General features: G+C 47.6%; 1 protein-coding gene across 1 annotated transcript; it reads right to left on the reverse strand.

Annotated features, from left to right (window-relative positions):
- Positions 1–1,919: 1,919 nt before the first annotated feature.
- On the reverse strand, positions 1,920–6,171 carry LOC123411615 (beta-galactosidase 9). Its single transcript, XM_045104580.1, has 12 exons — positions 5,428–6,171; positions 5,268–5,334; positions 4,934–5,170; positions 4,502–4,590; positions 4,293–4,398; positions 4,101–4,188; positions 3,874–3,992; positions 3,603–3,767; positions 3,356–3,525; positions 3,040–3,259; positions 2,720–2,932; positions 1,920–2,612 (listed from the first exon to the last, which is right to left on the reverse strand). The coding sequence occupies exons 1-12, from the start codon at positions 5,790–5,792 to the stop codon at positions 2,301–2,303; spliced, it is 2,151 nt and encodes a 716-aa protein (XP_044960515.1). The 5' UTR covers positions 5,793–6,171; the 3' UTR covers positions 1,920–2,300.
- Positions 6,172–15,219: the final 9,048 nt, after the last annotated feature.

A 15,219-nucleotide genomic window follows, 5' to 3' on the forward strand; every position in this document is an offset into this window, starting at 1 on the left:
AGTATATGAGATATGTGAGTAACTACATCCGGTAGTAGGAGGTATTTTCCATATATATATATTCTGATCCTGAGATGAGAATAATTATTCTCATCCAGACTCGTCCAAGCAGTAACACTTGAACTTTCTGGGTGCTAGGTTGAACTTCCGTGAAAAGTGTTCAAATGAGGCTTGCAATATACCATTTGAAGCTACGGTGGTAACAACCTAGGTTGATTTTTTGTCAAAATGTTCGTCGTTTAAGAGCAGTTTTGAAAATATTTTTTGTTCATACAAAAAAACATAAATTGTATTTTCGATCTTATTTCTAAATCGTTTGTGGGAATGATCTAAATGAGATGGCGTTGGATAGCTGCTGCAAATCCGCTGATTTCATACATTGAAAGTTTTTCCAAATTCCCTAAGGTTAAAGAGGAATTTTAAAAATGGCGGGATTTCTAAAATCGAATAGTCAAGTTCGTATTAATTCAAAAACGGCTAGTTCGATCGACGCAAATGATATGGCATTAGAAAACTTATGAAAATGGGTAGTTTTTCATATAAAAAGTTTCTTCTAACTATGAATGGTTTAAAAATAATTTAGATAACGGTATAAGTTGTACCGAATTTGTATTTTCGCATTAATTTTCAATGGTTTCTCAGAATGTAGTAAATGTTATGGCGTTGGAAAGCATGAACAAATGCGAAACTTTTATATGTAGATTGTTTTTTCCAATTCCTTACGATTTTAAGTCAGTTTTAAAAATGGCTAAAAACGTTGTTTGGTCGTAGTTTTTACAAATTTTATCGAAATGAGGAAAATAATATGCCGTTGAAAAGCTATAGAAAATACGAAACTTGTTCATGTAAATACGGAAAATCGGGTCTCCCTGTCTCGTCCTGTAGGCATGATCAAAAGACTTCCTAGGTATGTTTGGTTTCAATCACCAACTGAAATGGCATGGATCAGACCCATTCCGAGGCCCCGTTCATGTGTTTGGTATGTAACTGGAACTAGAACCAACTCGTTCCCACTAAGGGAATATTCGGGCCACGTGCGGAATGCACTCGTACCTCCAAATTGGAGGAACCACGCGGAACGGGTCTCGCTCTCGCTCTAACTCCTCACTCCCGATAAATCCGGCTCCTCTCTCGTCTTCCCCTCCCCCACCCCACTTGATCTGAGGAGCAGATGCGGCGGCGACGGCGGCGGCGGTGGCGTTCCTAGGACCCGTTCCGGTGGTGGCGTCGGTCCGATCTACTGGTGCGCGGCGGCGGCCCGATCTGCTGGTGTGGGGCGGCGGTGGCGGCCTGAGCTGTTGGTGCCTCGCGACGGCCCGAGCTGTTGGTGCCTGGCGGCGGCGACGGCCCGAGCTGCTGGTGCCTGGCGGCGGCGGCCCGATCTGCTGGTGTGGGGCGGCGGTGGCGGCCTGAGCTGTTGGTGCCTCGCGACGGCCCGAGCTGTTGGTGCCTGGCGGCGGCGACGGCCCGAGCTGCTGGTGCCTGGCGGCGGCGGCAACCAGGCATGCTGGGTTGCACTTCTTCATCAAAATTTTATTCCGTCTCACCAACCAAACGCTCAAATATAACCATTCCATTTCATCTATTGTTTCAATCAAACATATGAACGTAACTGATCCTTTCTAGTGAAATGGGATGTCGTGGAACCATTCCCATTCGGTTCCACCTCATTCCCCAACCAAACACACCCAAAGGCTCTTGAAATGTCGAGTTTGAGGAAAAGCCCTGCTTCTTCCCTGTGACCATGGATCTTCCGAGCTACCTGTGTGACAAGCACGAAATTGTCATGCAGAATTCTGTACTTGATGAACGCGTATTGGTTGGCAGCAACGATCTTTCGTATGCGTCTCCTAGCTATGATCGCAGGCACCTTGACAAACAACCACCTACGGCAGAACACATTGAGAGGGAATGAATGGTTGAGAAAATAAAATTCCCCCAAAAGGGATTCAGTTTACTTCAGAAAGCACTTGCGTGCGCAGGCCTGAGACTGAGAGCAGGTCCACCCACCTACCAACGGCTCCACATCTGTGATCCACAACGAATCAACGATCCTATACCGGCAGCGGCAGCACGGCCGGCCGCCGCACCTCAGCTACTGTTCCGGCAGCCGCGCCGCCCAACACCTTTTTTAGCTCTCCATGAATAAATACTACACCCACTAGTCTTTGTACGACTGTACGTATACCAATCGTATCCGTATCTAGGCCGTATGTACTGGTATATTCGCGTGCCCTCTTCTTCAGATTATTCACAGTTTCTGCATGCATGCCTTCTTCTTCCTCCCGTCTTCCCGCTCCTTATGTCGTCCTAGTCATGAGCGTGACGCCCGACAGGTCGCCGCCGAACTCCTCGAGCACGACGAGCAGGTTCCCGCTGGGCTTGAGCCACGACCGGGGCACGTGGTACCACCGCTGGGAGATGTCGCCGCAGTTGGTCTGGCACTTGGCCTCGCTGAAGGTGCCGGCGTAGCTGCAGCCGCCGCAGCTGCCGGAGGCCCTGTACGACCAGTACCTACCGGCGTTGTTCCCGTTCACCCAGATCTGGCCCTTCCCCATGCTCCCCATGTCCAGCGCCACCGGAGCGCTGCCCGCCGGCGCCGCGAAGTATGCCTACAGATCAGCAGCCAGAAACAGTTCAGAACCAGCAGTACATTCAGTGAAATGGTAGTGGGAGAGCAGTGATGGTGAAATGTCGACGGTGGTGATCCGGCGCTGACCTTGTGCCATGTGAGCGGCTGCGCGCCGCTGGCGCTGCTCCACTCGACGGAGGAGCTCCCGCTGATGGAGTTGACGCCGAGCGACTCGCCTTTGAGACCGATCTGGTACGTCCATTTCTGGTTGCTGAGGTCCCTCTTCCCCTGGTTGAGCCCGGACAGCGTCACCGGGCCGAGGACGCCAACGTTCCAGGCCTCGTAATGGGTCCCTTGGTTCTGCCAGAGATTTATCATGTCAGAAATGGCCGGAGGACCAAGACAGTGCTGCAGCCTGCAGGTGCCATGGCCATGGCAGTCTGAATTTGAGGGAGGCGAAAACTTACGGGGAGCCCCATTGCGGAGCTGAGGATGGAGATCTTGTTGCTGCCCTGCCACATCTTCACCGGCTTGCTGTACGTCAGCTTGGGGCTGTTGTAGCCGCCATAGGCGACGCCGAAGGATTGGCCGTTGACGAACACCTGCACGGAGTGGCCGGCGGAGTTGATGGTGAGCTGCGGCCACTGGCCGGTCTTGAGGAACTGCTCGCTCGAGTCGATGTTGACGCTGCATCCACACAATCCAGATATCAGCAGAGACCGATAAACGAATGGTTTCATGGAGTCGGCAGAGATGGTGTGTCGGTGTCGGTCAGTCACTCACTAGGTGGTGTACCACAGGTAGTCGGACTTGTCCCAGGTCATGCTGAGCTGCTCCACCAGGCCGTCCTTGGTGAAGGCGGTCGAGTCCAGCGCGTTGGTGTCCTCGCTGTACGACTGCCACGCGAAGCCCCCCGCCGGGTTCATCTTCGCCGGCGCCGTCGGCTCCTTCACCTGCACGCCACAACAATGGTTCGTCAGGGCATGCCGTCGTTCTAGTTTCAGTGCTGTCTGCTTCTCTAATGTCGCACCGTGGCGGTGTTGAAGACGGCGGTCTTGCAGTCCGGCAGGATGCTGATGGACCAGGCCGGGAGGTCGTACCGCCGGCCGTTGTACACGATCCTCGCGGCGGAGCTGGTGTGGTAGTTGGACAGGAACGCCGCGCAGGCTCCGGTGCTCGACTTGAACACGTACGCCTGCACAAGTAACAGATATTTGATCAGTTTCAGAAGCATTTTTTTTTTTTGGCTCCCTCGTCACTTGATGAATCTGCCTAGGGATGGGGATGGAACGAGACCGAACCTTCTCATAGTTGCCGATGCGCTGGATAGTCGGGTCGCCGGAGACGAGCGCCGGCTCGGCCTGCTTGATGGCCTTGTGCAGGTCCCTCAGGTGGCCCCATTTCGGCTGCCTGATCAGACCTGCGCACCATGCCAACAATGAGTTCAGGCGATCACAAGTTCAGAACTTGCATCCGGGAAAGCCGAACGCGAACAGGATACAGCACAGTGGGAGTGGCGTCGACATACCGTATTCGTCGATCGGGGCGTCGTAGTCGTAGCTCGTCGCGATGAACGGGCCGCCGGCGGTCCGGTCGAAGTTTGTGCCTCCATGGTACTGAAAGAGAGACAGATCAAACGTTAGGTGCCGCTACAACTGAAACCCCAAACATCCGAGTGACAACATGTGGTACTGGCTCAGACAAGCCTCGGGTGGCTCACCATGTAGTAGTTGACGAAGGAGCCGCCCTTCTGAATGAACCTCGCCACGGCGAACGCCATGTCCTCCACCGGCCGGTGCGGCACCGGGCCGCCGAACGCCGTGAACCTTCAACAAACCGATCGTGTCAAACAATGTCGTGACGGGCTTGCAGATTGCAGCTGATCATCGAGATTTAGTTATTTTCACGTGTGGTCTCATGCAAACCTACCATCCAGTCCATGCCTCGGTCCACATGGTGGGCTTGCTGTTGGAGTTGGGGGTGAAGTAGTCGCAGTAGAAGCCATTGCAGGTGTTTATCTGCAGCCATCCATCACGAATCCATTCATCATTTTCATTTCCCAGGGAACGTATACTGACAAATTTGTCAATTTTATTTAAAAGAAAAGGATCGAATTACTAGCATAGAGTGAGTAGGAGCATATTTTGTGGTGGCAGTGCCAGGCTGCAAAGTTGGCAGCTTGATTCGGTGATGTGATGTCCTAACGACGGACGGAAGCATGTGCCCGTCGCGAGAAAGCGAAGTGGTTAAATTACTACAGTACACCGCTGGCACCGCAGTTTGCTCTTTTGGCAATGCGCCATGGCGTCGGCATGAGAAGGAGAAGGAGAAGGAGCGGGAAGAGTTGTAGTAGGTTGTTACCACGGGGTCGGGGGCGTCGTCCTGCTTGCACATGACCCAGGGCACGCCGGCGTCGGTGGCGACGGCCATGTTGGCGGCCCAGTTGGCGTAGGGCTTGGCGCCGGCGCCCATGGCCGACTCCATGGGCCCGTACTCGTTCTCCACCTGGGCGAGGATGATGGGCCCGCCCTGCCACTCGAACAGCCCCTCCGACTTCATCATCGACACGATCTTCTCCACGAACCTCTGCATCTCCGCCTGCCCATGCGCGTCCACAGTTCCACAGTTCAGCTCACCTCCGCCGTCAAATCAAACCAAACGCAAGCACAAACTGCAATTTCAGCTATTGCTGTACCTTGAAGGGACCGTTGTCCGTCCGGAAGCTGATGCCGGGCACGTACTTGAGCCATACAGGGAACCCACTGCAGCAACGCCCAAGACAATCCAAGATTGAGGACACAACAAAAATGGTCGCCGCTGTCGCATTGAGTTTGAGTTTGAGTTTGGGTGCTCACCCGAAGTTCCACTCGGCGCAGACGTAGGGGCCGATGCGGAGGTGGACGTAGAGGCCGGCCTGCCTGGCGAGCTTGACGAAGCGGACGAGGTCGTAGCGGTCGGCGAAGTGGTACTGCCCGCGCGCCGGCTCGTGGCCGTTCCAGAAGACGTAGGTCTGTATCACGTCCAGGCCGCCGTCCTTGGCCTTCTGGATGAGGTCCGGCCACATCTCCGGGGTGCTGCGCGGGTAGTGGATGGACCCGGACATGAGGATGCGGCGCTGCCCGTTGATGACCACCGCCCTGTGGTCGTAGGACACCGCGGCATTGACGACGGCGGCGGCGGCGGCGGCGAGCAGGGCGAGGAGGAGGGCGCCGGAACGCATGGTGGCCGGCTCTGTTCTCTCCGCCTCGATGGACTGCTCGGACAGTGTGAACCAACTCCAGCCGGTGGTTGGTTGGCTTCTTGGAGGGGCAATGGAGGGAGAGGAGGGGAGGCGTGGATGGCGCTGGGCTTATATGCGTGTGTGTGCCGATGACGGGGCCTATCTATCGGCTGGACGGGCGGGCGGACGGCGCCGGTGCCCGGGTGGCAACGTGTTCTTGGTTTCTGGAATCTCTTGCGCCTGTTTAACCGCTCTCGTTTGATCGATCTTTCCCCTCCCTTTTGGATTACCGGATGTTGTTTACCGCTGGAGGTGGAAGAGGAGGGGGAGAGGCGGCGTGGAGGGAATGGTGAAACTGTGAAGCGGAAAGCAGAGGAGGCGTGTGCCGTGCCGTGATGCTGGGGTGGGGTGGGGTGGGGGGGGGGGGGGGAGCCCGCGTCCAGCAGGAATCACATCTTCTCATTTGATCTCGGAGCGAAACTGAAGGTAATTTGGATCGCATGACACTGCATTCCAGTTGCATGCGTCAAGCGTCATTTCATTTGATGGACGGTGTTGATGAGCGGTTTGTGAGAATTCAATCGGCGGTTGAAGCGGTTGTACTACTGCTACTGCTAACCGTGCCGGACGGCATTGAATATTGGGGGTGGGTTCGGCAAAATCTACAGGCAACACGGCGGTCTGACATTTGTGCACTTGCTTTCTTTTTCGGGGTACCAAGTGAGTGCCGTGCCTTTTTGGGATACCCTGCTTCGTTTCGTTTTGTTTTTACTAAAAATATAGTGTGTACTTGTACATACGCGGCGCATATTACCTCATTTAGCGGAACTTATATTGAAATATCAGATTTTTAAGACTTTCAACAAGATTTTACCCCTGATTTTGCATCTTGCTTATTTATGTCAGGTAGGATCGGCATGTTGCGTGAGTGATTCGTAAAAAACGTGTAAAGATCAGAGGGCTCATCGGCGATCATGTTCAAATTTCTCTTGTTCATGTGTTTCATTCCTTCTCCTTGTTCGGATATTTTTGGACCTTAGGATCACCACACACCTTCCCTAATGAACATGCATCAGAAAACGGGTGTCCAGAATTTTTAAAAGGGGTATTCTAGACGAATTTCCACTCAACGGGGTAATTAGTGTCACAAATGCATATCTATGGGGTGAAAAATGGAATTCACTTTGAAAAAGATAGGAGCATGTAAGCATTCTGCCCATTTGAATAGGCAGAAAGCAGGGATTTAATTTAGAGAAAGAAGATGATTCCAAGGATCTCTAAAGGAATTTTGAAGGATTCTATTTCTTTGGATTATTTTTCTAAATGTGTTGTTTGATTCGTAGGATTAGAATCCATAGAACCTTTTTCTTATAATTCATTTGTACTAGATCTTATAGAAACAAATTCATCCGCTCCAACCTCATGCCATTTCGGGGGTGCACAATCAAACGATCATATTAAATCATAAAATATTGATGATGGCGTACAATTCCATTCATGTGCTTTTGCCTATTCGTGTGTTTTAGAAATCATATGGATCATTCTGGTCAGAAATCATATGGATCAAACATGCCCTAACCATTATAGATTGTGATCGTCGTCCACCAACCATCTCCATGATAATCGTAATGGGAGGGCATTGAAAAATTATGCCATGCGGCTTTTAAGTAAAATCCGTGTAATGTGATACCTTTTGGTTTGTTGTAGCCAAAACATGTTGCGTGCAATGTATGTCATTCAGCAAAAAGATTAAATTAACAATTTGTTATAATTAGATGATAATCGGTGTAATGTAATTCAACAAATACATGTTGCATCTACAGAGGGAATACTTCACACGTTGTTGTGGGGACCTAATTGAAACAAGTACCTAAACATGTACAGAGGGAGTAAATGCTAAAGTACTATCGGTTTATGTTTTAAAAACAGCAAAACATATGAAGAATGTCACAAAATGTTGTATACAAAGAGACATTTTTGAATTAAAATTAATGCAATGCCATTTTCTATCAAAAATGAGAAGCATGAACTACATAGAATTTCTCCCAAACGTTCAACACATATACCATCCATGGCCACACAAAAGAATGCATATTCTTTTAACTTATGACTCGCATGCATGATTCATGACGCGGCTCGCATGAATCTCTTTGCAAATAGAAAATAACTTACGGACACATGCATGATTTTTTTGATGTAACATGGTAACATGGAGAGGGAAAATGGATATTGAGTTGCAACTGTTTACAAATAGAGGATACCAAAAGACAATATTCCTAATTATGCATGGTTGGATATTCCTCTCTTCCAATTTTTATATTATTTGGGATACAATTTTAAGCTCCTATTCAACAAATATCCAGATGTCCAAATACCAATATTAAAATGGTTAAATCAAACATGAGGCAATACCTGTTTTGTTTTGTTTTGTTTTTAAATCGGAGCAATGTAGGCGTTCTGCCATTTAAATAGACAGAAGGCAAAGATTCAATCTCAATTTGTATAAATAAACAGAAAGAAAAGGCTAAAATCTAGGGGGCTCTTTGATTGAAAGGGATTTGATAAAGATAATGATAATGGGAGAGTTTAGCTAAATTATGTCGTGCACTTTTTAAGTAAAGTCGGTGTAATGTGATTCCTCTCTGGTTTGTTGTTTTTAAAATATTTTGCATGTAATATATGCCATTCGGCAAAGAGATCACATAAACAAAATGTTAGAACTAGATGATAACTCACCCGTTACTGTGGGAACCTTGCTAAAACAAAGTCATAAATAGATGCTAAAAACAACTAAAACTAATGTAAAAACTAAATGTCAATAGTTCTCCTGGTTTATATTTTTAAAAATAAAGCATATAAAACATGTGGCAAAAGGTGGTACACAAAGAGAAACTTTTGAATTGAAATTAATGGAATGTCATTTTCTAACAAAAAATGTGAAGCATGAACTACATAGATCTTCTCCCAAGCGTTTAACACACATGTCGTCCATTACTACACATAAAAGAACACAATTTTAACATACTCGCATGCATGACTGAAGAAGTGGCATGTTTCTTATGAATTTATTGGTCCAAAAGATATAACTTATGACCATATGCATGAATTGTTAATGTAACAAGATTACATGAAGAGGAAAAATAGATGGTAAGTTGCAACCGATTAGGAATAAAAATAGCAAAATAAAATATTTCAAACTATACACGGTTGGATATCCATCTCTTCTAATTTTTACGTTACGGCTTCTCCAACGCCGACCCTTAGGGGCCGTTTGAATGGCGACCGACAACAACCTTACCTAAATGTGGGTGTTGACCATCTGTCAGGATATCTGTTTGGTTCAGCGCCAAATCCTCCAACTGACGCCAAAATATTGGTATCTAGTTCACTTTCTACGCCAACTTTAGGGCGAGCCGGCGGCGGCGGATTCCATCGCCAATTATTTGGTGCGCCCTCTTTTGGCCTGGCTCGCCTGGGCGCCATCCAACCAGGCCCTGAACCGCCCCAATCATCCCGATCGCGCGATCCAGACGTGTTTTGCCGTCCAATGTGGCCTGGTACTGGCCTGTTGACTAATCCATACATGATTTTGTTGGGGAACGTCGCAAGGGAAACAAAAAATTTCCTACGCGCACGAAGACCTATCATGGTGATGTCCATCTACGAGAGGGGATGAGTGATCTACGTACCCTTGTAGACCGTATAGCAGAAGCGTTAGAGAACGCGGTTGATGTAGTGGAACGTCCTCACGTCCCTCGATCCGCCCCGCGAACAATCCCGCGATCAGTCCCACGATCTAGTACCGAACGGACGGCACCTCCGCGTTCAGCACACGTACAGCTCGACGATGATCTCGGCCTTCTTGATCCAGCAAGAGAGACGGAGAGGTAGAAGAGTTCTCCGGCAGCGTGACGGCGCTTCGGAGGTTGGTGATAACCTCGTCTGAGCAGGGCTCCGCCCGAGCTCCGCAGAAACGCGATCTAGAGGAAAAACGATGGAGGTATGTGGTCGGGCTGCCGTGGAAAAGTCGTCTCAAATCAGCCCCAATACCTCCGTATATATAGGTGGGAGGGAGGGGACCTTGCCTTGGGGCTCAAGGAGCCCCAAGGGGGTCGGCCGAGTCCAAGGGGGGAAGGCTCCCCCCCCCAAACCGAGTTGGACTTGGTTTGGTGGGTGGGAGTCCTTCCCTTCCTTTCCACCTCCCTTTTTTTTCTTTCTCTTTGATTTTCTTTTGTATGGCGCATAGGGCCCTTTTGGGCTGTCCCACCAGCCCACTAAGGGCTGGTGCGCCACCCTCATGGCCTATGGGCTTCCCCGGGGTGGGTTGCCCCCCCGGTGAACTCCCGGAACCCATTCGTCATTCCCGGTACATTCCCGGTAACTCCGAAAACCTTCCGGTAATCAAATGAGGTCATCCTATATATCAATCTTCGTTTCCGGACCATTCCGGAAACCCCCGTGACGTCCGTGATCTCATCCGGGACTCCGAACAACATTCGGTAACCAACCATATAACTCAAATACGCATAAAACAACGTCGAACCTTAAGTGTGCAGACCCTGCGGGTTCGAGAACTATGTAGACATGACCCGAGAGACTCCTCGGTCAATATCCAATAGCGGGACCTGGATGCCCATATTGGATCCTACATATTCTACGAAGATCTTATTGTTTGAACCTTAGTGCCAAGGATTCATATAATCCCGTATGTCATTCCCTTTGTCCTTCGGTATGTTACTTGCCCGAGATTCGATCGTCAGTATTCGCATACCTATTTCAATCTCGTTTACTCGCAAGTCTCTTTACTCGTTCCGTAATACAAGATCCCGCAACTTACACTAAGTCACATTGCTTGCAAGGCTTGTGTGTGATGTTGTATTACCGAGTGGGCCCCGAGATACCTCTCCCTCACATGGAGTGACAAATCCCAGTCTTGATCCATACTAACTCAACTAACACCTTCGGAGACACCTGTAGAGCATCTTTATAGTCACCCAGTTATGTTGCGACGTTTGATACACACAAAGCATTCCTCCGGTGTCAGTGAGTTATATGATCTCATGGTCATAGGAATAAATACTTGACACGCAGAAAACAGTAGCAACAAAATGACACGATCAACATGCTACGTCTATTAGTTTGGGTCTAGTCCATCACGTGATTCTCCTAATGACGTGATCCAGTTATCAAGCAACAACACATGTTCATAATCAGAAGACACTGACTATCTTTGATCAACTGGCTAGCCAACTAGAGGCTTGCTAGGGACGGTGTTTTGTCTATGTATCCACACATGTAAATGAGTCTTCATTCAATACAATTATAGCATGGATAATAAACGATTATCTTGATACAGGAATTGTAATAATAACAATATTTATTATTGCCTCTAGGGCATAATTCCAACAGTCTCCCACTTGCACTAGAGTCAATAATTTAGCCCTCACATCATCATGTGAATTACATTGTAATAAATCTAACACCCATACAGTTCTGGTGTTGATCATGCTTTGGCCGCGGAAGAGGTTTAGTCAGCGGGTCTGCTACATTCAGATCCGTGTGCACTTTGCATATATTTACGTCCTCTCCCTCGACGTAGTCGCGGATGAGGTTGAAGCGTCGTTTGATGTGTCTGGTCTTCTTGTGAAACCGTGGTTCCTCTGCTAAGGCAATGGCACCCGTGTTGTCACAGAACAAGGTTATTGGATTCAGTGCGCTTGGCACCACTCCAAGATCCGTCATGAACTGCTTCATCCAGACACCCTCCTTGGCCGCCTCCGAGGCAGCCATGTACTCCGCTTCACATGTAGAATCTGCTACGACGCTTTGCTTGGAACTGCACCAGCTTACCGCACCCCCATTAAGAATAAATACGTATCCGGTTTGCGACTTAGAGTCGTCCGGATCTGTGTCAAAGCTTGCATCGACGTAACCTTTTACGGCGAGCTCTTCGTCACCTCATACACGAGAAACATCTCCTTAGTCCTTTTCAGGTACTTCAGGATATTATTGACCGCTGTCCAGTGATCCACTCCTGGATTACTCTGGAACCTACCTGCCATACTTATGGCCAGGCTAACATCCGGTCTAGTGCACAGCATCGCATACATGATAGAACCTATGGCTGAAGCATAGGGGACGGAGCGCATATGCTCTCTATCTTCATCAGTTGCTAGGCACTGAGTCTTACTCAATCTCGTACCTTGTAGAACTGGCAAGAACCCTTTCTTGGACTGTTCCATTTTGAACCTCTTCAAAACTTCATCAAGGTATGTGCTTTGTGAAAGTCCTATCAGGCGTTTTGATCTATCCCTATAGATCTTAATGCCTAGAATGTAAGCAGCTTCTCCTAGGTCCTTCATAGAGAAACTTTTATTCAAGTAACCCTTTATGCTCTCCAAAAACTCTACGTTGTTTCCAATCAGTAATATGTCATCCACATATAATATTAGAAACGCCACAGAGCTCCCACTCAATTTCTTGTAAATACAAGATTCTCCAACCACTTGTATAAACCCAAATGCTTTGATCACCTCATCAAAGCGTTTGTTCCAACTCCGAGATGCTTGCACCAGTCCATAAATCACTACAAGAAATTCACTCATTAATGACAAAAATTAGTGACAGCGGTTTAATTGGCCATAGATCCATGACCAAAATTCACAAATTAGTCATGGAGAGTGTGGAAGGGTCCAAACCCTATAATTTTTTGACCATTCATGCCAAAAGGTCGTCACCTGAACGCATAGAATGGTCATAAAGATGTGAATGGTGCATGCTAGCTTATTTTAGTTTCATCTTGACCAAAATATATCGTCATAGAAACTAGATGAGGGTGACTGGATGACACCTCAACAATTTTTTCTACGTGGCGTGCCTAGTTGTCAATCATCAAGAACTAGATGAGGATGACTGGACGACAACTCAACAATTTTATATACATGGCGTTTCTAGCTAGTAATTTTAAGTAATAACCACTAAAAAATGAAAATGATTGAGCCATCAAGAATTAGATGAGGGTGACTGGATGACAACTCAACAATTTTATATACATGTAGTTTCTAGCTAGTATTTTGAAGTAATAACCACTAAAAAATAAAACTAATTCAGTAATTTTACATACATGGCGTTTCTAACTGGTAACTTTCACTAATAACGACTAAAATATAAAACTGATAAAAATTAGGTTCGAATGGGATTCGAACCGAAGACTACATGCTCACGTTATCAGCCACTTACCAATTGGACAAGCATCATCCAGCTGTTTACATTCTGGTTCGGTTCCTTTTAACCAACCTTATGTGATGAGTGGGCTTCCTTTTGGCCAAAACTGAATGGCAAAATCGAAGGGCCAAGTCCGTTTTTTATCAAAAAAAAAAACTAGGTCGCGCGGCGCAGTTTATCCCAACCGGCGGCGCGGCGCTGCTGACCATCACCTACGGCAAATCTGGCGGGCGGCGGCGCGACTGACTGCCACCTGCGCGGCTCTGCCGGGCGGGCAGTGGGTGGCGTCGGGGCCGACCACAACTGCCCCGGGCAGGCAGCGGGCGACGCCGCGGCCGACTTCATCTGCACCGAGTACAGCCAGTGGCGGACGGCATCATCTCGAGAGCGGACGGCGGCAGCATCCTTGCCGTTTCAAAGTGCTGCAGGTTAATGCTCTGAAGCTGCTGTTCTCTAAGTGTTCCTGTGTTAGCTACTTTGGCTACTTTGTGTTCCTGTGTTAGCTACTTTGGCTCTGTGCATATGATTTTTAGGGCATATGATTTGAGTATTTTCAGATTAGGTTTTGTTTGTGCTAGCTACTTTGGCTCTGTGCAATTCAATTGCTAAATTTTAGCCTTTTTTTGTTCATTGGCAGATGGACAGAAGTTGGATAAAAGCTAGGAAATTTTCCGAAGAATACCTTAATGGAGTGAAAGAGTTCATGAATTTCGTCCGTGAAACCTATGCTGAGGATGCTAAAATTCTTTGCCCGTGCCGCAAATGTCTGAATCGTAAACAAGAACCTCAAGGGAAAGTGGAGGATCATATTCTTATTTATGGGATGTCTAGCACATATGATAGGTGGATTCATCATGGAGAACCAGTAAATGTTGAAGCTGATGCAGATGCACAACATGTGGATGGAGCTACTGATATCGTTGTAGATGTTGCTGAAAAGGATGTTTCTTTGGAGGAGGAGGGTGTTTATGAAGATGATAGAATTCATGACATGATAGAGGATCTATATGAATCGGAGGACCGGGGTAGACAAGAGTCAAAGTTTGCAAAAGTGATAGAAGAGGCTAAGTGCTCACTTTATGAAGGGTCTGAAACTTCAAGATTTTCATTTGTCGTGAAGTTACTGCACATCAAGCCTTTTTATCGGATTTCCAATGTTGCATTTAATGCAATACTTCGGTTGTTGGCCAAGGCATTCCCAAAGTGCTCTATTCCTAAATCTTATGATGAAGCACTGAAATTTATCCGTGCATTGGGGCTAGGCTATGTTCCAATCCATGTGTGCCCGAATAATTGTGTTCTTTTCAGAAAGCAATATGCCAACCATGACGAATGTCCGATATGTGGTGCATCGAGATGGAGAGACTCAAATGGGAAAAAACAGATTCCGATGAAAGTATTGAGACATTTCCCATTGATTCCGAGGTTGCAGCGGATGTATTGTTCGAAGAAGTCATCAGAAGAGGTACAATGGCACAAGCTGAAAAAGAAACCCGTGGACAATGAAATAAGTCATCCTGTTGACGGTGAAGCATGGAAAGACTTTGATAAAAAACATAGAGATTTTGCCGAAGATGCATGGAACCAGAGAATTGGCGTTGCTACAGATGGGTTTAATCCGTTTGGAAAAATGAGTGCTTCCTACAGCATGTGGCCTGTATTCGTGATGCCTTATAACCTACCACCATGGGCGTGTATGGATCAGTGCAACCTCATGATGACCTTACTTATACCCGGTCCAAATTCTCCCGGGAAGGATTTTGATTTGTTCTTGGAGCCTCTTGTCGAAGAGTTGATTGAGCTTTGGAAGGGTGTAAGTACCTATGATGCCTTGAGTGAAAAAAAAATTAATCTACGTGCAGCAGTCCTATGGTGCATCCATGATTATCCAGGATTGAGCACTTTGTCAGGAAGAGTAACGAAAGGCTACTATGCGTGTTTGCACTGTGACAAAGATCCCTGCTCACAGAGGATAAGGAACAAGATATGTTATATTGGACATCGTCGTTTTCTTCCTCGAGCGCATCACTGGCAAAGAAGCAAAGCTTTTAACGGTAAGAGTGAAAACCGTGACAAGCCAGTGGAATTCAGTACAGAAGAGCTGCTGCTGCAATTGGATAATGTCAAAGATATAAGACCGGGAAAGCATCCTCAAAACAAGAAAAGAAAGCGCAAAGATGATGGTCAATGTTGGAAACAGAGG

This window comes from Hordeum vulgare, chromosome 7H (assembly GCF_904849725.1).
Source record: "Hordeum vulgare subsp. vulgare chromosome 7H, MorexV3_pseudomolecules_assembly, whole genome shotgun sequence".
Taxonomy (NCBI): Eukaryota; Viridiplantae; Streptophyta; class Magnoliopsida; order Poales; family Poaceae; genus Hordeum; species Hordeum vulgare.

Bases quoted from the DNA above. Each gene is read 5' to 3' on its own strand.
- LOC123411615 (XM_045104580.1), bottom strand. From the start codon at position 5,792: ATGCGTTCCGGCGCCCTCCTCCTCGCCCTGCTCGCCGCCGCCGCCGCC. The intron at 4,591-4,933 runs GTAACAACCTAC...GGATGGCTGCAG, and splicing joins ACGACGCCCCCGACCCCGTG to ATAAACACCTGCAATGGCTT. The intron at 3,260-3,355 runs GTGAGTGACTGA...GTGTGGATGCAG, and splicing joins TACCTGTGGTACACCACCTA to CGTCAACATCGACTCGAGCG.